Source organism: Phoenix dactylifera, chromosome 3 (assembly GCF_051530095.1).
Source record: "Phoenix dactylifera cultivar Ajwa chromosome 3, Ajwa_hap1_PhDact_Kaust_v1.1, whole genome shotgun sequence".
In the NCBI taxonomy this organism is placed as follows: domain Eukaryota; kingdom Viridiplantae; phylum Streptophyta; class Magnoliopsida; order Arecales; family Arecaceae; genus Phoenix; species Phoenix dactylifera.
In genome coordinates, this window is record NC_143192.1 from 50272980 (window position 1) to 50296521 (window position 23542).

At 36.8% G+C, this 23542-nt stretch overlaps 3 protein-coding genes across 4 annotated transcripts; 2 read left to right on the forward strand and 1 right to left on the reverse strand.

Moving 5' to 3' along the window:
• The first annotated feature begins 5144 nt into the window (after window positions 1-5144).
• LOC103714591 (norbelladine synthase-like) lies at window positions 5145-6541 on the forward strand. Its single transcript, XM_008801892.6, has 2 exons — window positions 5145-5451; window positions 6001-6541. Exons 1-2 carry the CDS (start codon window positions 5268-5270, stop codon window positions 6300-6302), a joined length of 486 nt encoding a protein of 161 aa, XP_008800114.4. The 5' UTR covers window positions 5145-5267; the 3' UTR covers window positions 6303-6541.
• Window positions 6542-8620: 2079 nt separating this feature from the next.
• LOC103714590 (Exostosin family protein) lies at window positions 8621-17179 on the forward strand. Its single transcript, XM_008801891.6, has 5 exons — window positions 8621-9225; window positions 13722-14008; window positions 14991-15223; window positions 15410-15567; window positions 16692-17179. Exons 1-5 carry the CDS (start codon window positions 8758-8760, stop codon window positions 16791-16793), a joined length of 1248 nt encoding a protein of 415 aa, XP_008800113.2. The 5' UTR covers window positions 8621-8757; the 3' UTR covers window positions 16794-17179.
• A 1365-nt stretch (window positions 17180-18544) lies between these two features.
• On the reverse strand, window positions 18545-20450 carry LOC103714599 (F-box/LRR-repeat protein At4g14103-like). 2 transcript variants are annotated; one of them, XM_017844618.5, is made up of 3 exons: window positions 19416-20450; window positions 19169-19321; window positions 18545-19060 (listed from the first exon to the last, which is right to left on the reverse strand). In XM_017844618.5, exons 1-3 carry the CDS (start codon window positions 20328-20330, stop codon window positions 18773-18775), a joined length of 1356 nt encoding a protein of 451 aa, XP_017700107.4. In that variant the 5' UTR covers window positions 20331-20450; the 3' UTR covers window positions 18545-18772. The 2 variants fall into 2 exon arrangements, with proteins under 2 accessions (XP_017700107.4, XP_088575013.2); XM_088718887.2 differs by having other exon boundaries at window positions 18545-19070.
• Between the last annotated feature and the right edge of the window lie 3092 nt (window positions 20451-23542).

The following is a 23542-nucleotide window of genomic DNA, read 5'->3' on the forward strand; positions in this document are numbered from 1 at the left end:
TATTAATAACTTTAAAACATTTAACATTCATTTTGTACTGAAAAGAGCTATACCTTCATCAAAATTTTCAAGTAAATTAATGCAAAGAGTATGAAATTATTTTATATTTAAAATGGTTATTTATTAACATTGTCAGCCATAAATCTAATGCATGAAATATCGATTAAGAAGGATAATTTCAGAGATATAAGAAATATTGATTTTGGAGGATAAATATGTAATAAACTATTTTTCAAGGATATATATGCAAAAATAATTTATAATCGATCATTAAATTTACTAAGCATAAAATGAATTATTTTTTCTTCTTTGGTGTCTACGAGGGGAGGGAGGCATGCCCCAAAATTCAAAATGTAAGAAAAATACATCCAAAAGAAATGATTTTGACAATATCAGAGATACCAGGAGGAATACAATAGCATCCTTCATTTTCAACATCTCTTTCAAGACCTTTATTTGCCAACTCATTAACCAATTGGCTTCCTTCATGAAAAACACATTGTCATTAAGTTGGCTTAAATCAAGCTATATTTGAGCTCAAATCAAGTTTGATTGCTTCAAGATTGCTAAAAGTTTGAATTAATTTCAGCTGATATACATACGAAAATGCTTGAGAAAGGCTTGAATTTGGCTTGGTTTAAAATTATAGACTATATCAAATAATAAATGAATCAAGCTCAATGTCAATTTTTCAAGCTTCAAATTAATTTCAAACAAAGCTTGATCAAACAGAATCTCAATCATGTCCAACTTTATCATACCCTTACTTGAGAGCTCAACCATATCCGTTCCAATAGAAGCGATTTCCATTCCAACTGAGGAAGAAGAAGACAATGAGAGGAGGAAAATTTTTTGATAAATTCAACACCGAATACCACTCCTTGAAAATGAGAACCTTTCCATAGAATACATTTGTGCCCATGTATGCATAGGGATGCCTACAAACTATTTATTACATTGCTCGGGTCTCATTGGTGGCTGGGCTCTACCAAAAGTTTCGGATAAACCTAACCCTGCATGCTTTTGAGGAGTGCACTCTTTCATCTCTTCGTATATTATAATAGTTGTAATAATCAATACAATTCTCCCTTATCCCCCTTGTTTTCAAGAGTTGGTATCCTATCAAGATCAAGGTTGGAACTTGATGGTCCAATTCGCAATCACGACAGTCCATGTGTTGCGGGATGTCCCATGACATATCGGGCAGCATGGACATTAATGCATCACTGGCCATCCTACAATACACGGATGGCTGTAGATGGAGAATCGGATCATCAAGTTCGGTCCCTAAACTAAAAGAGGATATAACCTCTTTTTTTTCAAAAAAATAATAATAATAATCTGTTTTTGCTTGTTTGAAAGTGTTTGCTCTTGTGCCCAACTTAGCCATCCAACCAACAATCCAAAATTCGCATTGATTGGATGAAGATCCAACTAGATTTCATTACCATTAAATTTTTTATCAATATAAAAAAATAAACTAACATCAGAGATTTGACGCCATTAAGTTAAACTAGCTTATCTGGAAAATCACTCTCCATATCAAGATGAAATGACGTGCCAATTTAATGAAGTCAAAGATGGATGAGAGATCTCACAAACGGGATCCTCAAGCAATCTCGATAAAGATCTGAAGAATTTTCTACAGATCCGGACTCCGTCGAAAGAGTACAGCCAAGGTGGCAACTGGCAATGGCAGGATTCGTCGTTAATACATCAAATCACTTCGATTGAAAGACTGCATCGCCTACACGACGATGCACCATCATCATCTTTTGGGTTCACATCGCTGTTTTTAGTTGTAGATTAGATGCTCTCATTTATCAATTTCCGAGTGAATTAGGTTTGGGTCGTGATCCTTCCTAGATTTGGGTTAGGTGAAGGAAGAAGCCACCGGCTTTGAGATTAAGAACTCGTTTGGTTCACGAAAAGAGAAAAAATGGAATATGATCAACAACAAAATCGAAAAATACCTTGAGTTTAGTTGAAGTTTTCAAAAGAAAAAAATAGAAAAATAGCTTTTTCGGAACAAAATTTTTAATTTTTTATTAAAAAAAGAAAATCTATATGGGACATAGACAAGTCCAATTTTCATTGGCTAGAAAATAGGATAATTTTTTTCTAAAAATATTTTTAAGTTTTTAGATAGAATATGGTAAGATCTTTTTTTTTATTAAGAGTATAACACGTATTTTATATAACTTTCCTAAAAAAGTAGATGCTTAATCAAATATAAGCCACTTTGTAATGTGCCACTTTTCTATAGCCAACCAAACATGCAAAAACCACTTTATCAAGCATCATATATAGAGGCATCAGCTTTTCAAAAAAAAATATTCTAAATAAGAAAAAATTCTTTTCGCAAACCAAATAAAGTTCCGAGGCTTAAAATTAACGCGAGAGATCTCACATCCAAAAGTTTTCTTTCACTTACATAGCATATGCATAAAACATTTTATTATAAAAAAAAAGCATGCGCATAAAACATGCGAAACTCTAGTTTCTATAATCTAAAGTCCTGAAATCTAGCTTGCATGTGAGGCTCAAGATCTCTCAGGGATGGTCTTAAAGGAAAAGGCCAGAAGCTTAACGCATAATGAACTCCAAAGCCTATATATGGTATTACTTTTCAGAAAAAAGAAAAGATTATGATAGGAAAGTCCAACAGGATAGAGCTCTAATATATTAATATTGAAAATTAAAATAATAAATTATTATTAAATCATTATTTTACTATAATCATGATTGCACTATAAGGATAAGCATTATTATTTGAATATTTTGTTCTTCATCATCTTTTATTTGATAACCAATCATTTAATCCAACAGCACATTATTTTTTGTTACAACTTATAATAACCACTAGCTTATTTTAAATGAAAAACTATGAATCTGTATATTATATTTCATTATGATGCCAAGTTGGACATGACCTTAGAGATCCAAGTATATCGAATTCGGAAAACAAATAATAGAGCATATATTTTCCTTCACAAGGTGATAGACAGCTGCAATGGGGATATATCATCCGGGGATAATTAGGCTATCAAAATCTTGTAAATACTCCATCCAATCAACAAATTCTATTTTCCAAAACAAAACAGATAAGAATGACCTCGAGATGAAAATAAATTCTTGAGACTTAACTTGATGCAATCCATCTTCATTTGGATCAGATTCATAAATCCTATAGAAGTTGGCGGGGCTACCCAACCTTTTTCCTCTTCAAGGAAAAGTGGTTTTATGAGAGTCAATGCTATCCCATGCACGATATATTGCTTTATTATTGTTTTCTTCTCTGTTCAGTAGCATTAGAAGATATTGGTTTCTGTTTTGAGATAGGACTGGACGCCTGGGTACTGAAGGTTTTGTTGGGGGAAAATGGTGTTTAAATTTGGGAGAGTTCCATTTTTTTCTTTTGTTTGGGTTGGGGGAGGGTTCCATTTCTAGTGGGCTCTCTCTCCAGCAAAAATTAAAAGTGGGGCAGTATTTCTTTTGGCAAAGCTAAATCAGAAGGTCATATAGAATATTGCCTTTGGTTTGGCCAGAAAGTAGGCTTCTCAGACGGCTGAACTGATAGCTTCTGAAAGGGGTCACTTTTTGTTTTTATTTTTTACTTTCTAAGGGCTGAAAGGGGTCACATTAGTACATATGGAGGGCCAATTTATGGGAAAGCGTATAAGGTTAGTGTCAACAGTGATGAGCTGGGCCTGATTGCTTTCGAATCAAAAACCCTAAATAACCAGGTCTAGACCCAACCTATTCCACCATTTTTCAAAGTGTCTCTCCATAAGTCCCTGAGAAATTTTAACCATAGAAACCCTCACTGATATTTTATAACTTATATATACTTTGATTAGTAAAAGCTAATATCGTCATTTTGTGAAAAAAAGCTAATATTATCATGTAGCATGCACTCACTTTTCACCATGAGATAGATACTGGGGAGCTGTTTTCGTCGAATACCTAAAAATCTCTATTAGTTGTTTTTATTCTAACATATTCATTTCCCCCACAGTGTGTGTATATAAAATTGAAAGGGAGGCCAGGCCAAGCCATGCACCAATAAGTGTGTATTTATCATTTTCTTCTTTTTCATGCATCAAATATATATAGTTTTTGGTACCAAAGCACCAACTTTGATTGGCCTTTTCTTCACATAACTCGAACTCGACTATGTTTATGAGACACTCCAAATGTTTATTTATATTTCTCATCCATGGTGCACCCATGACCTATTACAAACTTACATATATGCAAAGAGAATGAAGAAGATTTAGGGCTTGATTTGTTACCCCTAGCCAGAAATCCAGACTCAATTCGACATAGCCAGAGCTTATTTCATGTATTTTATTTGATAGGTCCCAAGTGAATTTAAAATATATTCTCATAATGGCCCAATTTGAAGAGTTTCAATCTAGCAGGAGTCTAATAAGCCTGTTTTGTTGCACAGCATGTGAATCCAGTTCAAATTATGGGAGCCCATTTCAAACCTTTGGTCAACTCAAAGTGGAGTTGAATTGAGTTCTCATTATGGATCGACTTCGAGAGTAAATGGTATGAAGTGGTTTCAGTTCATGGAGGGCTGAAGCCAAATAGGCTCTTAATCAGCATCAGTTCATGGCGGGCTGAAGCCTGCTCTTAATCAGTCATACCTATACTGAACCAAATGGGTCCTTAATGAGATTGCAGCCATCCATCAAGCAGCCTATCTCTTAAATACGTGAAATAGGCCCTTATTTGCCCCACTTGATGAAATTATAGCCATCCATCAAGATAGCTATAACGGTGCGCTGAGATGAGTGCTTGATAAATGGAGTCTAAAGAAACGAGCGGCTGTGATTGACATCGTGTATGGTCATACGGTGTACGCGGTGTAGCCAAAGTTAATATATTTTAAGACTCATGGAGGATAGTGATGATGTCGGGAAGGTCCCTTCGGTTATTTAAAAAGAAAGAGATCCATATGAGGTTATGTGTTACAGCCAAAGTTAGGTAACGAAATCTATAATTATTCCAAATCTTGAGAGAGGTTAGTGTAATTTACTCTAAAATTTAATAAATTTTTATAAGTTCTATGATTAGGAGATCAGAAGAGCATCATTTCGTCACGCTGCGGATAAGGAATCTCCAACGTAAGATTCCAGGTGCAACGTTCCAAAAAGCTTGGCTTTCAAATAGGGAGAGGCTGTGGTCTACTTCCGTTCGCAGGCTTGGGCCACAAAAAGCCGAAGAAGAAGAAGAGGAAGAAGGAAGAAGAAGGAGCAATGAAGGGAAGCCTCTTTCATGAGCTAGAGGTAGGCCTCCCCGCCGGCGAGCTGTGGGAGGTCTACGGCACGCTTCGTCTGGCCGAACTAGTCGTCGAATTGCTCCCAAACGTCGTCCAAAAGTTCGATATCGTCGAAGGGGATGGTGGCGTCGGTACTGTTTTGCGCCTCGCTTTCCCTCCTGGTGAGCCATCGTTAACAATATTAGACCTCAATCCTATATTCTCCTTCTCAGAACAAACATGAGCAATCTCTCTCTTTTAATATAATTATGCTCTGCTTGTGAGTTTGATGCAGGGTGCATTTGAGTAATTGAGTTGGTCATAAAATTGCTAAATTTCCCTTCTTTTGATCCGGGAAATATTTCTGTAGCTTGGAGGCTGTATGGGCATGGGAGAGCCCAGAAATTCTGTACAAGTTTTTATTACTAGTTATTTGCAGCTATACCTCAAAAAGGGATGAGCTTGTTGCATTATATAATTCTTGTGTTCACAGTAAAATTGGTACACAATTTACTGTGAACTAAATAAATCTAGTGGCATCGTAATTAATAACTTTTTATTATGAAGGTTAGGGGCTACTTAATGATTGATTTAACTTACCAAAGCTCTCTCATTCTATCAAGAATTTCATTTAATAGGGTTTGGTAAATCTTATCTCAAAAGAATTGGTCGGTCGACGATTTTTTTTTCTTTTATTCTCAAAAAATTAAAAAAAATGTTTTGCTTATTAGGAATGCCCGGCTCACAATTTTCCAAAGAGAAGTTCGTCAAAATTGACAATGAGAAGCGCGTGAAGGAAGCACTGGTGGTTGAAGGAGGATACCTGGATTTAGGCTTCCGCTCGTTCTTATTTCGACTTGAGATCATTGAGAAAGATAGCAATTCCTCCATCATCAAATCGACCGCCGAGTATGAAATTGATGAAGAGCATGCGGCCAATGCTTCTTTTGTCACCGTTGCGCCCTTCGCAACCATGGCTGAGACCATTTCCAAGTACCTCATTGAGAAGAAAACTAGTGTCATGAACTCTTGAATTCATGGTTGGCTCAAGCAATGTAACTGTGAACTGGCAGCTAGGTAGGCTTGCTGTAACAGTGAGCAAGTTATGCCCTACAATGAAATAAAAATAAAAGTGTTTGTAAATGCAGAAAATTAACTGCATCTTTTAGTATGAAATCTATCATCATTGGTTTTCTTTTCACCCCTACTTGAAATGAAACAAGCGATAAACTGCCCCTATGAGAACATTTCCAGCAAAATACTCCACTCTAAGAGCATTATCCATAAAACATTTTTAATTTCTTTTCATGCTTTCTAATGATGGGTTTTTTCTACACATCCTAAATGATGGGTTTTTTCTCTTCTATTTTTAATACATTCCGATAATTTCTTCACTCGAAACTATATATATGCATATATCTCATATGAAGTTCTGAAGAAATAAACTAGAGAGAGAAAGAGAGAGAGAGAGAGAGAGAGTTGGAATTACTGGATTAATTCTAGATTGAAATTCGTTCTGAGTCAGTGTCATGTTCAAGCAAGAGCAATTCTAGCAAGCGCTTTTTCTTACCATTCACCCAAATGCCAAGGTGATTTGTCCTCTTAATTTTCAAATATTCCTTTCCTCAGTTATATTACTTAATCATTAATCCTTTTTAGCAAATGCAATCTACCTCAAGATTGTTGCAAACAAGAGGAGTTATCTAGGGTTTACTATAGTTTGAACACAAGGTTTATTTTATAGTTTGCATTGCTATACAAAATTAATTATGAATGTATGAAGTAGGGAACCATTATATGTTGATGATACCTCTTTATATATATATATATATATATATATATATATATATATATATATATATATATATATATATATATATATATATATATATATATTACAAAAATTCTCTTTGATTTCATTGAAATTAAAGAGGCAATCATCAACATATTTAAATTCTTGCTAGAAAAAAAATGACTCTTTAGTTTCTCCTTTTCTTTTGTTCTTCATGGCGCCATTTCCAAGACCAATCCTTGTCCATCAAGAACAAAGACAAAATATATCCGGCATGCATCCACATAAAGACATAAACATCAAGGAAGGGGAGACAATGAACAAGAGCTTTGTCCTTGATTCTTATAATATCTTCAAGTCTAATAAGGTTTGACGATTGTGAACCAGATGTAGACAACTTTCATAATGTTAGTAGGAAGATTGGAAAGCTCCATGGTATGTAGTTTAGCCATGGAGTCATAGCTTTGACAGCATCTTGAAGCATTGCATATTTGGACATTGTGAAAGTCTTCTATGCTTCTTTATACAAGCAAGGGTTGCTGTAAAATGCTTACAACCCTACATGTAATTCAACAATCAAGGCAATGACCAGAATCATGTTGCAAAATTTCAAGAATTTTACATAGGATGTAGTACGACCTGTGGATAGCTTACAAGATACCTCTTGCATTGAAGCTTCTGTCTTTTGTCTACCTCCTTGATTTTTATATTGACTTACATATAGTTTTGTAACACTTCCACATAATAATGAACTAGTTATGCATTGGTGGTACCCCTGTGATTGTGGTGCATTCCGAAAAATTTGAACTCAGGTAAATATTACAGGATAGGTCTACCTCTCCTCTCTCTCTCTCTCTCTCTCTCTAAAAAAAAATCCTTAAATAATTTATTAAGCTAAATCTTTACATAATACAACATTTTGTAATAAGTTTGTGTAAAACTAACAAAGAGATTAGACGAGTCAAGCATAGTGAAAAATATATAATAAAATATTTTGTACACAAATGTTGGTGAATTGATCTACTATTTAGCCACTGCTACTCTACCGAAATCCATACTTGATGATTGAACAAGCAAATGTGACCTATCTATAGTATGAAATTTTTTGGTTAAATCACCCACATCGAGGTATAACATCATTTTTGTAGTTCAAGTCTAGACTAGGTTCAGTTAAAAGTAAAACAATGAATGTTATGGATGATTATTATTGAAAATTGTAGTAAAAATTAATGGATACTAATAAAAGAAAATCATTTTTAGATCATAACATTGATAATCACAATTTTTTTTTTGGTACAAGGAAAATAAAATTTAAAATTTATTTATTGAAATAGCTTTCAAGATTAATGATGCTAATTTTCTCGTTATATTGTATAGCAGCTGTCACAGTAGCATAGTAATCAAATAACAGTCATTCTTGCGTGTGTATAACTCATCATAATGTCTTTAGGACTGTAATTTTACAAGCTAGCTCAGATAAACGGTGTCGTCTTTTTACCCGTACAGCATTTTTATTATCCTATAAATAGTTCGTGCGGACGGTCGCAAGGACTAGAGTGGATTGCGCATCTTTCCGCCCTCCCTTCTTCTTTCCAGAAGCTATCACACGCTCCTGGACTTCCCCAGCTCCCCCAGCCTCGCTCCGGCCGATCCCCCTCGCGGGAAAACTTCTCTCCGACGAGATTTTCCGACGAGCATGGCCGGAAAGCCCCCCTCCCTCTCCACCTGCTCTCTCCAGCGCTCTCTCCTCACGCTCGCCGCCCTAACCCTCATCTCCTTCACCTTCCTCTCCCTCCGATCCCTCCGATCTCCCCCCCAATACGCGTCCCACCTCTCCTCTTCCTCCAAATCCTCCCCCGGATTCGCCCTCGGTGAATACCTCGGCGCCGACGAAGCCTCGGATCACTCATCGTCGTCGTCGATCTACCATTCGCCGGAGGTCTTTCGGAGGAACTACGCCGAGATGGAGAGGAAATTTAAGGTTTTTATATACCCGGATGGGGATCCCAATACCTATTACCAGACGCCGAGGAAGCTTACGGGGAAGTACGCGAGTGAAGGGTACTTCTTCCAGAACATCCGGGAGAGCCGATTCCGCACCGATGATCCCGATCAGGCGGACCTCTTCTTCATCCCCATTTCTCCTCACAAGATGAGAGGGAAGGTAGGGTTCTTGAAATTTTCCTCCTTTCTTTCCTTTTGTTCTACTTTTTGCGATATTCGCAGTTTATAAAACTTGAAATCTTGGATTTCGTCATTCTTTGTTTTTTTCCCTTTATTTCCCTAATATGTGTTGAGTTCTTTATATGCCCACCCTCCGTCTGGGTACTTCGGTTTATTAGATTCGATAAGGCTCTCTACTCTTTATCTGCTTCAAGAAAGGCCAAAAACTTGGCAGGTCAAGCCAAGAAAACAGGGAAGAAAGTGATGAGTTACTGCTCTTTTATTAGTGCTTCATTGTTGTACTCGCATTGTGAAGAAGTCTTGAAAGTGAAAATTTAGGCAGTTTGTGAGCAAAGCTTGGTTCACTGAAGTTGTCATGTTTAGTGGAGGGGATGATTTTTGGAGCGACTTGTATCTTGATGGCTGAGCAAGTTGTGGGGTGTGGACTATCACCTGATGACAATAGATCAGTTGACAGTGATAGGTCATTGCATCTGGAAGATGGTCCCATTCGTTGGTATTTCCAGTGGATGCAGATAAACTTTGAGTTCTTTCTTTGGTCTTTGGTGAATTTTCAGGAAAGCTCTCAGCTATCACTTCACTGGAAGATGATAATTACACAACATACTATCAGCATGCTTCTAGATAATCATACACAATTGAACATCCTACAGATTGCATGTTTGCTTCTAGAGAATCATACACAATTGAACATTGTAGAGATTACACTTTAAGTTGATTTCTTTCTCATTGCTCCCTCTTAGAATGATACTGGTTAGGATTATAAGGGATTTAAGTTTGAAGAAATTATCCAGACAATTCCCATAGGCTCACCTGCGTGATAAGAAATTTTCACAACCTCTCTAAGACATGGAAATTGAGGATGTATGAAGATAATCGCAAATAGTTGGAGAAGGCATGATGGTCTGGGCTAGGTTCTCATCTTTTGATGCCTACACCTTGAATTTTGGAACTTGGATCTAAGAACCCACTGCCTTAGATCAAAAAACTTACAAAAAAGGGGAGTTCATTCCAACAGTAGTAAAAAAAGTTTCTACTTTCCCCTATCGATCAGTAACTTTTCTTGACAAATTGTGATGATTTATCGGAAATTTACTACCAAAAGATGATTAAAACTGGCCATTAGAGGAGAACCTTGAAACCTCTTCAAGAGAATCTCACAGGGCTTGAAGTAGTCCATGTCTTGTAAAAAGATCTTGACCACCTGTTTATGATGTTCCCGAGGGTCGGATATGAGCTAGCAGATTTTTTCCTCTGTAGTTTAGACAAATACGAAGCGTAAAGTGCCTAACCATATCATACCATATCTGTGTTGCAGGTTAACACATAGCTTTTCAAGGTCAAACTCTCGTTAACCTATGCTTAAACACCTCAAATAGCCTCTTTTTTGTTGTTGTTGTTGGTGTCATCGTCGTCTCATTGGCATTGTTGTTGTTGTTATCATCAACATTTTCTTTTTGTCATCATTTTTGCTGCCGTTGTCATCATCATCATCATGCAATTTTGCTTTAAAAAATCATTTCATTTCAGTTTTGCAAAAACATGCCTATTTTTAATTTCTTTTCCCTACAGAAATTGGCCCATTTGGGACTTTACTGGTCCATTTCTGCCCTTACCTTCATGCTAATATAGAAACAGTCTCACGTGTGTGCTGATTACTACAATGTGTATCTATAAGCTAAATGTGTGCATTCAGGGTGGGCGCATAATGTTCCAGCAAAGTTCAATATGAGTCATTTTTGCAAAAAAGAAATAGGTGGCCCTTTTTGTGGCAAAAACTCCTATCATCATCACGGTCATTATCGTATAAAACACAATATTTTAAGCCTTTCCATATATGACTCATGAGTTCTTTTTATTATTGGAGGCTGTGGTATGGTCCCTTAGTGCGCATTCACCATGCTTCAAGTCAAACATGCTTTGGAGACAACTCTACAAACGTTGATTTGAAGATTCTTTTATTATTGGAGGTTGTGGTATGGTCCCTTAGTGCACAATCACTACACTTCAAGTCAAACATGCTTTGGAGACAACTCTGCAAGCATTGGTTTGAAGATCTTCTGAAAGAGGGAAAAAAGGATGGAAAGAAAAATGAAGCAGGAAGAACCAGAATTGATCTCAGCAAAAACTGCTTTAACACCTATTCTCAATGTCCTTTTATGCCCAAACTTGGTCTAACATAAATCAAAAGAATGTTATGTACTCTTTCTCTTTCTGACCCCACAATTATAATTAGAAGATCAAAAACACTAATGGTCAGTTGTAGGAGTAGTGGATTGGCCAGATGTAGCACTGGCCATGTTTTGCTCTTCTGCCTGTTTCTTCTCTACTTCTGTTTTTTATTTCCCTTTATCTCTCTTTTCCTTTTTTTTTTTTTTGTGCTTCCTATCCTATCTGAACCAAAAAGATTGATGCCCCTCCCTATGTTCATAAACTAGAAAAGAGGCTGTGAGCTCATCTGTGTTTCAAAAACTTCAGAGTTTGATCCTAGTACTTACATCACTTTCTTGGTTGATTGGTACATGTTGTGGAGTCTGTAACTTAAGATACAAATTTATTACTACAGAAAGGGACCATGATTGATCTCTTATTTGTTGCTCCTGAGGACACCTATAAGTTTCAGAATTAGTCCCTAAAGTAGAATCATCATGAGAAGAACCCTGGGAGTTTCCTAATACTAAAAGAGAAAAATTGACAAATGGAAAAAATGAAGCTAACCCTAGGCTACATCAGAAGTTATTCCATGACATTCACTCCAAGAAGAAAAGTGGTAACTTCAAGGCCCTACATATGCCACAATTTTGTAAGGGAGAAACCAAGAAGTCAACCCTTGAAACCTGGGATATGCCCTCATTGGTTATCATGATTCCAAGTAAAATGGACCTTGTTAGATGAGTATTAACTAATAGGTTATGCGAATCAGAGTAGATAGATGACCCTCCGTTGACAATTTTCTTGACAAGTTTTTTGAAGAAGACTGATCATTGTTCTTTGATTCCATGATTAATATATTCATGTAAAAGTATACTTAAAAGACAACCTTCCATATGAATGAAGAGTAAAATTTGCTTCCTTAGTCACATATCACACAGGCAATTGTATATGGTCTTTGCTGGATGTATTACCTAGGGCTTTGAGAGATTTAGTTTTCACTGATGTATCACAATGCCTCTACCTCTACTTTAGGTGTATTTGAGTAGGAGTCTCCCGCATTAACCCCCCCAGCACCCCCCCCACAAACAAAACACACACACACACACAAAAAAAAGGGGGAATAATATGAAGTTATAGAATATCATTTATGGGCCTGTATTTCCACTTCAGTCTTCTATCAATTAGCATACCAATTTTACATTTTCGTTGTTACGGTTGGTTTTTAATGGTTTGATGTACTCTAAGGGTGTGAGCGTGATCAGAAATGGTAAGTTCTCCTTTTCTTCTCTTCCTTTTTCTTTCATTACCTAGGCAGATTTGATTTGTTATTGATGATTATGTAATTATCAAAAAACTAAAAAAGCTTACATATGGAATACAAATTTTAGGAGGTTATAAGCAATATTCCTAGAAAAACTTGTAATGCATCTCTGAAATTCAAACTTTCCTTCTTTAATGATTCTTTAACTACCTACCTATCAATTTTCTTGCCTCTCTAATCGATGAGAGCAACTTCCCCGTTGAGATTCATCTAAAAAAGAAAGCCCCAAGCAAGGGAGCAGAAGGATTTCCAGAAAGCCAGAAATCATAGTTTCTTTCATGTGTCTGTGTATTTTATGAGTAATTATTTCTTATATTTTATATATCAGTTCTCTTTTAACTACTAAAATCACAATAAAAGTTCACGTGACTTATTGAATGCTTTTACATTGTTTTTGTTAAAGTCGACTATGGTAAATTGTATTTAACTATTAGCTATATTTTTTTTCCATAAGTACATTCTTTTTTATTATCATTTCACTTTTGGCATTAGCCGTTTGCTTTCTCAATATATTGTGTAGCAAACATACTGTTTTTTCTCTTTGTTATGATTGTAATAATGTATTTGCAATGCCAACATTTTGTGATGTGACATATTTGCTGGGTTCTTTGTTGATAACGTGCAACGTTTTCTTTTCCATTTCCTGTTTAGCGAATCAGTCATATAGTACACCTGCCTTCTGTCTCAACAGGCATTTTATTAGCATGAAAATGTCCACCACATGCTGGCATTCATCATAATATCCAGGTGTCAACTGACACTTGTTTTCTTGTCCATATAGATCTGTTTATGCAGCATATAGATTATTTATGCATATAAAATGCATCCTGTAAAATGAATTTTTAATTTACGTTATGAAAATAATTAGGAATATCATGTCTATTTTAAGGATGATGGTAAAAACTGATGTTTTGTAATGTCTAAACGAGAAAGCTCTTTAAGTTACCATTTGATTGATTTGTTGACATCTTTTTGTATGTAATGGACTTCCAATCATACAGGGCACATCGTACGAGAATATGACAATGATAGTTCTGAATTATGTTGAAGGCTTGATAAGCAAATACCCTTATTGGAACAGGACATTAGGTGCAGATCACTTTCTTGTTACTTGCCATGATGTTGGTGTGAGGGCATTTGAAGGGCTTCCATTTCTTATAAAGAATTCCATCCGAGTCGTCTGTTCGCCAAGCTATGATGTTGGATATATCCCACACAAAGATGTTGCTCTTCCTCAAGTACTGCAGCCATTTGCTCTTCCAGCAGGAGGAAATGATATTGAGAACAGGTTAAACAGGACTTGATTGTTTTCCTTTTTGCTCTGGCATAGAAAGATTTACTTGAAAACTTCCATATTCAATAGTCATTGTGCTGTACCGGTGATGGGGCTCTTTATAATTTCTTATCTGTAAATGTTAATTAATCCTTAGTAGGATAATATCTTATCTAAATCATGCGAGCAGGGCATAAATGATTTTCTATATTTGATTTGACAATTTTCATATAAAATCCACCAATTGCTTGTCACTCTTTATATGTTGCTGCTAATCCCACAAGCTATGTCATTTTATTCGTCAGCTCTATGATGCATTGAGGATTGACGGTTGGAGGAACTTCACATTGAAAAAAAAATAAAAAAAAAGAAGGAAAATGGTGCTAAATGGATATTAGTATCACTCAGCAATGAGAATGTATTTCTCCTTAAGGATTGCATGTATTCTGTCTCCAGATAATTCAGAAGTAGAAGCTGGTGAGCTCAACTGAAACAGACTCTATACTATAACATTTACATTCATAGCTCGGTGCCAGTTTAATTTCCATAAGCTGAAAAAAAATCTGACCGCATTCTGGTGAATAGTAGATTGACTTAATGAATGAATTGCTTTTTGTCTAGCAATCTGAAGTCATTTTTTGAAAATAAAATATCTCTGCATTTATAGCATCCATTATGTAAATATGATTAGGGTGGTCTATTGTCTTGTGTCTCTAAGTTCATCATTTATGTGACTCTGAGAATGTACTCATAATTTCTGACAGTATGCTTACAGATTTATTTAGTTATGTATGATGTTTTCCGTTGTAAGCTGAAGTGTTTTTTTTTAAAAAGTGCCTTCTCTGATTGTATGGCTTCCATGATGTAAATGTCGTTGAAATAAGACCTTTTCGTGTCTTTCAGTTCTTCTGTTATGCGCATTCTGAGAATGTATGTGCAATTTCACCATGTCTTTGCAGAATTTTATCTCTAATGATTTGTTTTAAGTGGTCATCAGGACAATACTTGGATTTTGGGCTGGCCATCGGAATTCTAAGATAAGAGTTATTTTAGCACGTGCATGGGAGAATGACACAGAGCTTGCTATCAGCAATAATCGCATAAGCAGAGCTATTGGAGAGTTGGTATATCAAAAGCAGTTTTACAGGACTAAGTTCTGCATATGTCCAGGTGGCTCCCAAGTTAATAGTGCTCGCATAGCTGACTCCATTCACTATGGATGTATTCCTGGTCAGAGCCCCACCTTTAAATGTCCTTCTCAGTAGTTATTTACATATATACTCACAGGAAAGTTTTATCATGGCAATATTACTAGCTCTCTTGAAGTAATATGTTTTTAAATTATACTGCTGCTCATAATTTTCCTACATCCAGTTGCATTTTGCTGACAAGGGCTCATATTTTCTTTCTTTTCAGTAATTTTGTCTAATTACTATGACTTGCCGTTCAATGACATCCTTGACTGGCATAAGTTTTCTCTCATTCTCAAGGAGAGTGATGTCTACCAGTTGAAGTCCATTCTCAAGACCATATCTCATGAAGAATTTATTGCATTACATAAGTCTTTAGTTGAGGTAAGTTACTATGTGCTATGCATAATTTGTGGTAGTCAAGATTTGTTACTTGTTTGACTTAGTAATTAACTTCATATATAGCTCTTACATTGCAAATCTCCATTTTTCACTGTATTATCATGCCTCAGTCTGTTATTGGTTCTGTAGTAGGCTAAATATGTGTATATCAAATACTGACTCATATTCTACTTGATATGGTGTTTTAATATAATATATTGTCGATTAGAAGTACCGAAGGGGAATTTCTTATTCCCTTTGGTATTCTAAGCCATCTGTAGCAAATACTAACTCATATCCTGGGGCAAGGACTGGCACATTTCGTCCCGTGCCTGCACGAGTCAAGGGCTCACTGTATTTGTATTATGTTATAAGGTGTTGACTCATGATGTGTGCTGGCATAGGAAGATGTGTCAGTCTGTAAAAGTATTTAGACATAGAATATTAAGACATGCTACCTTTTCTGTTTCTCTAAATAACAATCGCTATAAACATGTTTTAAACAAATAAATGTTGTTTATAATTAATGAATAGAAAGCTATGATGACAAATATTCCTAATAGTCATACTCTTGGTTTGAAGTTTGTTTGGAACTTCAGAACAAAAACCAAGGATCTATGCGGACACTAATATACAGAAGTCTATGAGGAGATCCTCACCTGGATTGTTGAGAATACTCTGAGATAGGGGTGATAGGGGCACAGACCCCAGACAATCATCTATGTTAAGTTTAATTATCTATGTTAAGTTTTGGCATGACACTAATAGCAGATACTCATTATGGAAAACTTCCAACTTGAATTCTTTCAAATAAAATTTGTCATACAAATGGGCATAGTTATTCATTGTTTAACTTGTTGGAAATATGCTTGGGAAACAATGTAGATTTCTTCCTACGTTACACATAACATCTAGAAATATCTAACGTGTTTCAAGTAACTTGAATTGAATACTACATCACCAGTATAAGCCATTAAAAAGTACAAGATTGTTGGCAACCGATAATATGGAACTCTCAGTTCTCACAACAAAATTGAAAACTTTAACCGTACTGTGATATCAACAGCATATACAAATGCTAGATATATTCCATTTGTTTCCTGAATTTATGGCTAATATGTTTTCAGGTTCAAAAACACTTTGAGTGGCATTCACCTCCAGTTCCTTATGATGCATTCCACATGGTAATGTACGACCTTTGGCTACGACACCATGTCATCAAGTACTAGACTACTGGTATTTCTGTATGCTGGCTTTTTGCACCAAGCTTGGGGATTGGTTGAGAAGAGGGCTAGTCCCTTCAATATGTACAGCTTCAAGTGTGTAAGAATATATAAAAATTTTGTTCTTCATCCACTCCCTTGCATTTGGATAGATTTGTTAAATGAGGCAGCGGTGTAAACCGGTGCAATGTAGAGTAGGCGGCCATCTATGCCCTAAGCTATCTGTTCCGTTGTGCGTCATGGATGGCAATTAACCATCTAATTTGAGTATGATAATCAGGAGTGTTTTTGTCGGCACTCTAATGCAACACGTTTCCCCTTTACAGTGCCACAACCACACTCTTGTAATTTTATGAGCACAATTTTTTTGTAAAATGCAATTTATTTATTTATCTTTCCGTTTCATGTAATTGATGGTCACAAAGAGCTAGGCTTTTAAAAGGTTATAATATGCTTTCCCAAGAAAAAAGTGTTTTAATTTATCCACCAGTTGAAAAGATAGCTTCAACTATGCAAGTAAACTCGCTTGCACATGGTTTCTCGTGCATGTTGATGCTTTGAAGGTGCTTGTCAAATTGTTCATGGAAATAGTTAGTTTCTGAAATTTTGTATGTAAATATGATGTTTTTGAGGGATGTAGTTGCAAAATTCCCCCAATGAGAATAGATTAACTCTGACAGTAAGGAAGCAGGATTAGCCAGCCTGAAATTTCTAAATGCAGGAGCTGTTACGACCTGGGCATGCGACCTTTTCTCCCCCAAGAATGATTGCTATGATGCTATTCTTCCTTTAAGTTAATGTAAAGGGATATTATTTTAATATTCTTCATTAAAATGTATGGTATTTTTGCCACTGTATTTTATTTTTTTCAGTTTTCTCTGAGAACTCAGAAAGTTACTGCTGAATGTGGAAAGGGTGTTTTAAAACTTGCTACTTTAATGTGAGGAGGAACTTTGGTATGAATATTTTTTTGAAGACCGAGTACTGGTGAATGGTGAATGGAGTAGTGTGTAAAATATTGGATGTTTTCAGGTGTCATGGTTGCTGCTCTTCTCTCATAAGAGGAAGCACTTCCACATTCTCTGAGGTATGGTTGGTCCGTCCGTTCAACAATTTGGTGCATCAAAGCAACTGCTTTACTTTTCTGGGTTTTTAAATGACATCATGCTAACATATAAAACTTTTGAAGAGATTAATACATGGTGAATTATATCCTTGTAATCTTTTACGAAAGGTTCCAGCTTATCAAGATGGCAGTTGGACCTAGGCTCAAATCCTGTGTACACCATTGTTTGGGGTGCTTGGGGAAGGGCTAACCACAAACAGCTTCTCTGTTATTGTTTTTATACCTTATTTACCAGATTCAGAGCCAACATATTTACAGTAAACATGATTGCAAAAAAGAAGAATTCGGTTAGGAGGAGGTGTGAATAGCTATTCAGATGCGCCAAAAGTGCTCAGCAACCTGCAAGGTTCAGCCTAGATGTCAACTGAAATTATAAAAGTAACCTAGTGATGCTAGAGAAATCAACAGCATGCCAGATTGCTCAAATATTTCTTCCATTCCTAGCAAAATTTAGTCGATCATCTCATATTAGCTCTCCTATCACTTTGATGTTGATCAAGATAGATAAAATGTCCACAACAATCGAGAAAACATTACATCTACAGCAAGTACTCGAGGAAAGTCGCCATAAAGAAATCTGTTCATTATAGAGAAGGGGTGAAAATGGTCGTGCCTCGTCTGAATGACTCTGTTTTCAGAACTCATTTGGATGTTGGATTAGCAAAGGACGACTACAGCATAACTCATCAAACAGACATACATTGAACTCTTCCTCAGAAGCCCAAAAGGCCAATCTTTTCATGCTCACAGCTAAGAAATTCACACGAGTCAGCTACATATGAGAATAACCGGAACATGAAGTTATTGCATCAACAGTCACAATTTGAAGAACGAGTTAACAAATTTCCATCCAAAATTTTCACTCAGAGAAGCGATACTCTATAACAACATTCCGGGAGGCCCTTGGGAAGGTTGACACCTTGCGTCTAAACTTTGCATGCTCCAAACCATCCTTCGAAGGCACGATGGTCATTTTCTCAAGCGCTCGCAAGTTTTTCAACAGAAACCTCACCAGCTCCAGCCCAGTCTTGCTCTCATCAATGTTCTCCAGCCTAGCAGTCTTCAACTGCCTCGCCATCCTCCTAATTCCTAGCTCTCCTTGCTTCTCTCTAGCAGTAGCACGTCCTTTTCGCACCGACTGCGATGGCTGAAACCAACTAAAAATTTTCAATGTAAAACGGTCGGCTACTTGTGAAGCAAAGGATGATTCAAAAGATAAAGCATGCTTGCGAGCTTACAAGAAGAATAAACCTACCGTGACGCTCACTGAAAGGGTTTCCAGATATGGGCAGCTCCTCAGCAATGGAGCTATGGCTCCAAGACCGTCTTCTCTGCGCTCCATAAACAACACCAGATGCTTCACGCCTTCTTGCACGCCGTCCGGTAGACCGGGCGCTCGCGCGAGATGCTTCAAGAAAAGTGGAAGGATACAGAATTAAATCGTTCACACAACAAACCATCAAATTTTCTTGGTTAGATTTGGGCTCATGCTATGCGTATACCCTGATGCACCACGACGACAGCGTCAGACTTCTCGCGCCGCCGACCATCTGGAAAAGCTTGACCAAACGCTCCTGGCAATCCTCCTCAGCTTCCCACATCAAGGAGGGAGCTCTCAAACCCAAAACCACCTCATCCAAACGCTGCAAGTTCTCCATGCAATGCTCGTCGGCGGCTCCACCAACATAATGAAGAGTCTTCAGACGTGGCGCCGAGACACGAATCCGAGCCGGGTCGACCCAGCTGCATTTAGATATCACCAGAGTAGTGAGCTTGCGAGCACCGTCGATCTCGAGAACGTCCGTCCGGCACTCCTCGACGACCAGCTCCTCCAAGAGCACGCAGTTTGAGAAGAGGTCTTGGAAGAAGGATCCTTTCGATAGCGATATCGACGTCAGGTGCAGCACCCTGAGCCTCGGAAGGCCGGCAGGCGAGGGCAGCTCGAAGGCGTAGCAGCGGAGCCTCAGCTTCAAGGAGGTGATGGAGCCGCAGCGGAAGATGGAATCGGGGAGCCGCCTCGTCCGCGATCTCGGAAGGCAGAGCTCGAGGTCTTGGACTCGGCGAGCGACGGCGAAGGCGAGCCAGGACTCGAGTCGGGGGTCGGGGCCGCCGCCGCCGCCGCGGGCGTCGTCGAGGGAGAGGCGGAGCTTGGTGAGGTGGGGGAGGGCGAAGAGGGCGACGGCGGAGTCGGCGAAGTCGGCGAAGGCGGCCCGGCGGCCGCGGGCTTTGGGGAAGAGGGAGAGGTCGAGGTCGAGGACAGGGGAGAAGGTCCAGGCGTAGCGCCAACGCTTGGAGAGGACGGAGGTGGCCACGGCCTCCTTCATGGGTAGGAAGGAAACGATGCGGCCGCAGATGTCGTCCGCGAGGCCGCTGATGGGGTCGTACGCTTCTGTTGGTACGATGTGCTTGGTTCTCATGAGGTGCTCGAGATTATTCCCTCAAGAGGAGTATTGATTGAAGCTATAATTCAGGGGAACAAAAAAAAAACATTAAAGAAATCAATCCATGGAGGTCATGGAAGGGGGGCTTTGGTTTTGCAGGTTTGCTAATAGGAGAGGCAGATCTGAGATTCTGAATACGACTCCTCGGTGGTTTTTATCGTTTCTTAAAAAATTATATAATGGATTGAGTTTTTGTCGGAAAAGGACTCGTTTTAACTAGATTGAGTCCACGGAGCAACACGCATAAAGATTAGATAAATTAAAAAGAGCGGAACATCTAAGCTTCCTTATATGTTGCTTCGCAGTTGGATTGTGTTGTGGATCTGACCAACCAAAAATTATATCATATTGACTCAAACTTGTAAGTTTTAATGGGACGAGATTCCGGTGGACGACACGAATACTTATTGTGACAAAAAGTGTTGTTTGGGTTACTGATGCTAGGATGATATTCCTGGTCAAGAGTTGCAGAGGAGGGGTGAAATTTGACTACTTGAAGATTATTGAGTTAGAGTTCCACAGATTTTGACTAGATTCTTCATTTCTTTTGTTTTGACCAAGGATGCTTGTTTTCCTGCAGGTGCGTCCGCGTGGTACGAAGGGACTTGGTTGGAGTTAGCAAAAGAGATACAAAGAGGTATTCACAACTGGTACAAGAAGAAATCTTCAATACTGACTCCTACAGGGGTTTTTATTTTTCTTACTTTCATATATGAAGAAAAAGTGATCAAGGAGTGAAAGAAATCAATTTTAGGACCCAATTCTATACTGAGTATCCCGTATTTAAATGTTGTGGCACTACCATGAGCCAATACATGACCTTGGAGTGATAACAAATTAAAAAATACAATGATCTCAGACAATAGAACAAATGGTAATGACTATTGGAAACAAAATTATTTGTTCTTTCAATATGTTTTTGAGTTGTCTTTGTTTCTCTCATTTTCCTTTCCTAGCTTCAGCCGGTAATGCTTCAATAATTATTTGTAGACAAGAAAAGTACTTCGAACAATTATTTATATCATGATGAAATTTTAGTATATTATACTAAGTTTAATTAGTCATTCAAAATCAAAAAAAAAAAATCAGACGAATGATCAGAAGGAGATGTAGACATGAAAAATAGGTAAATGATCAGATAATAAAGTTTAATGCGTACCGATTTATGTCCTTTTAGTGAAGCCTCAAATTAATAACTAAAGTATATTTACAATTATGGTTCTATTCGAACATGTCCTCTCGATATAAAAATACTAATAGAAAAAAAAAAAAAAAACTCCAGTCCAATCTTCTTCATAAAATATGGTTTGCCTAATGGATCCTATTTTCTTTAAGAATATGATAAATCTAATTGGCTATGAATGTTAATTTTCCTTTTCATCATTTCCAACCAATTAAGATGGGATTTCCTCACAATATACATAATGGTGGACAGATGATACAATTAGGAACTTCAAAACCCCTCACCCTTGATTTTATATTGTATACATAGTCTAACTTGCATCATATAACTAAATCAAATTTGGAAAGTAGTCAATCCTTGTTAAGTAGTGGTAAATTCATTCTTCTTGAAGTTGACTAAAAGATTTATATTCGGTAAATGACACAGCATATTATTTTTCTGATGGGATACATTCTTCACATATTATTGCACACTGATATTCTACTCTCGCGAGATATAAAGAACAAATAAGTTATTGAATTATAAAACATGAAATTGACATATTGATTAATTAAAAGCACCATAAATTTACAAAAGAAATAATGCACAAGTTTCCAGGGTCTTTTTTAATATTATTCTTTATGTGACTAGGATGGTGTAAGACCAATAAAAGTATCTAATTTATCCATGGTTACATCAAGCTTACATGATTGATTCATAACACAATCTAGAGGAAGGAGAAGAGAGACTTTTAATATTCTGATCTATTACAATGGATTGTCCTTGAGACTGTACCTAAATTAACAGTGGGCATTTTTTTTTAATACAATACCTATTATTTAACACACTCTCGGAACCAAAAGAATAGAAGCATTTTTATGCATTTCAAACATCTATAGCAATATTTAAAATGACCGCAAGAGAGACTTTATTCTACATTAACAACTATTCCATAAAATTTCAAAAATAATATATGGAAATGAACTTTTGCGATGAAGAATAACAAAATGAACTAAAGGTTTGCATGCTGTATATTAGAGATAAATGTCGGCATTGGGAAAATACAATTATGCATAAATGCATGTAATTCATATGACTTATATGCTTCAACAATGGAGGAGTTAGATAACATCATGGATAACATCTCTATCATATTAGAAAAAACCATTGTTTTAATAATTAAGGTTTTATAAATATCAATTGAGGTAGAATGTTACGATTTTTGCATAAATTTCAAAAATAACTTTTTATAAATATCACAACTATACGAGAAAGGATTTGGAAAATTTGCAGAATTTTGAGAGATCAGGATTCCGAAAGCATTACAAAACTTTTTTCATTATTATGAAAATATAAGAATATTGATCATTATAAGCCAATTAGGCAAAATAAGGCCTTTGGTTAATTGCAGTCTTCGAACAATGAATAATATTAGGTCAAATTTTTTAGATAATTAATAACTCAGTAATAACTGATAAGGCTAAGATCAAAAAGGATCGACAAATAGGAGTGAAAAGAAGCATGAAAAAATGTATAAAATGAATATAATAAAGTACGATTAGCTTAGGGGGAAAAATTCAAGAGAAGTATCACTTTATGTCTGGGTAGATTTCAAAAATTCATAAGATGAGCAGTGAAGCTCCTACCTACACAATGAAAAGTCGTTGTGGGTAGATAGGTCAACAATATATTATGGGGCCAATCTTGTGTCAGCCGGATATTTGGCAAAATGGCTTTGATGGATCGGCGATAACATTTAGGGCATATCAAGTTCCATTAGTGCGACCTGAAAAGAAACAAACCTTCAAACCAAGTGATAGCATTGCAAGAGCAAATGCCGTTGGCATGTGTTGAATATTTGAGTAATTACTTATGAGTATTTATTGAATATATTCATATATGTACAAAGAGAGGCATTTTGGTCTGTCCAACAATAAAACAAATACATTTACATGCAATAAATATATGCCTTCTGTCAATTTTATGTTTTGCAAAAATATCATAATACTTCATGGTTTTAAACCTA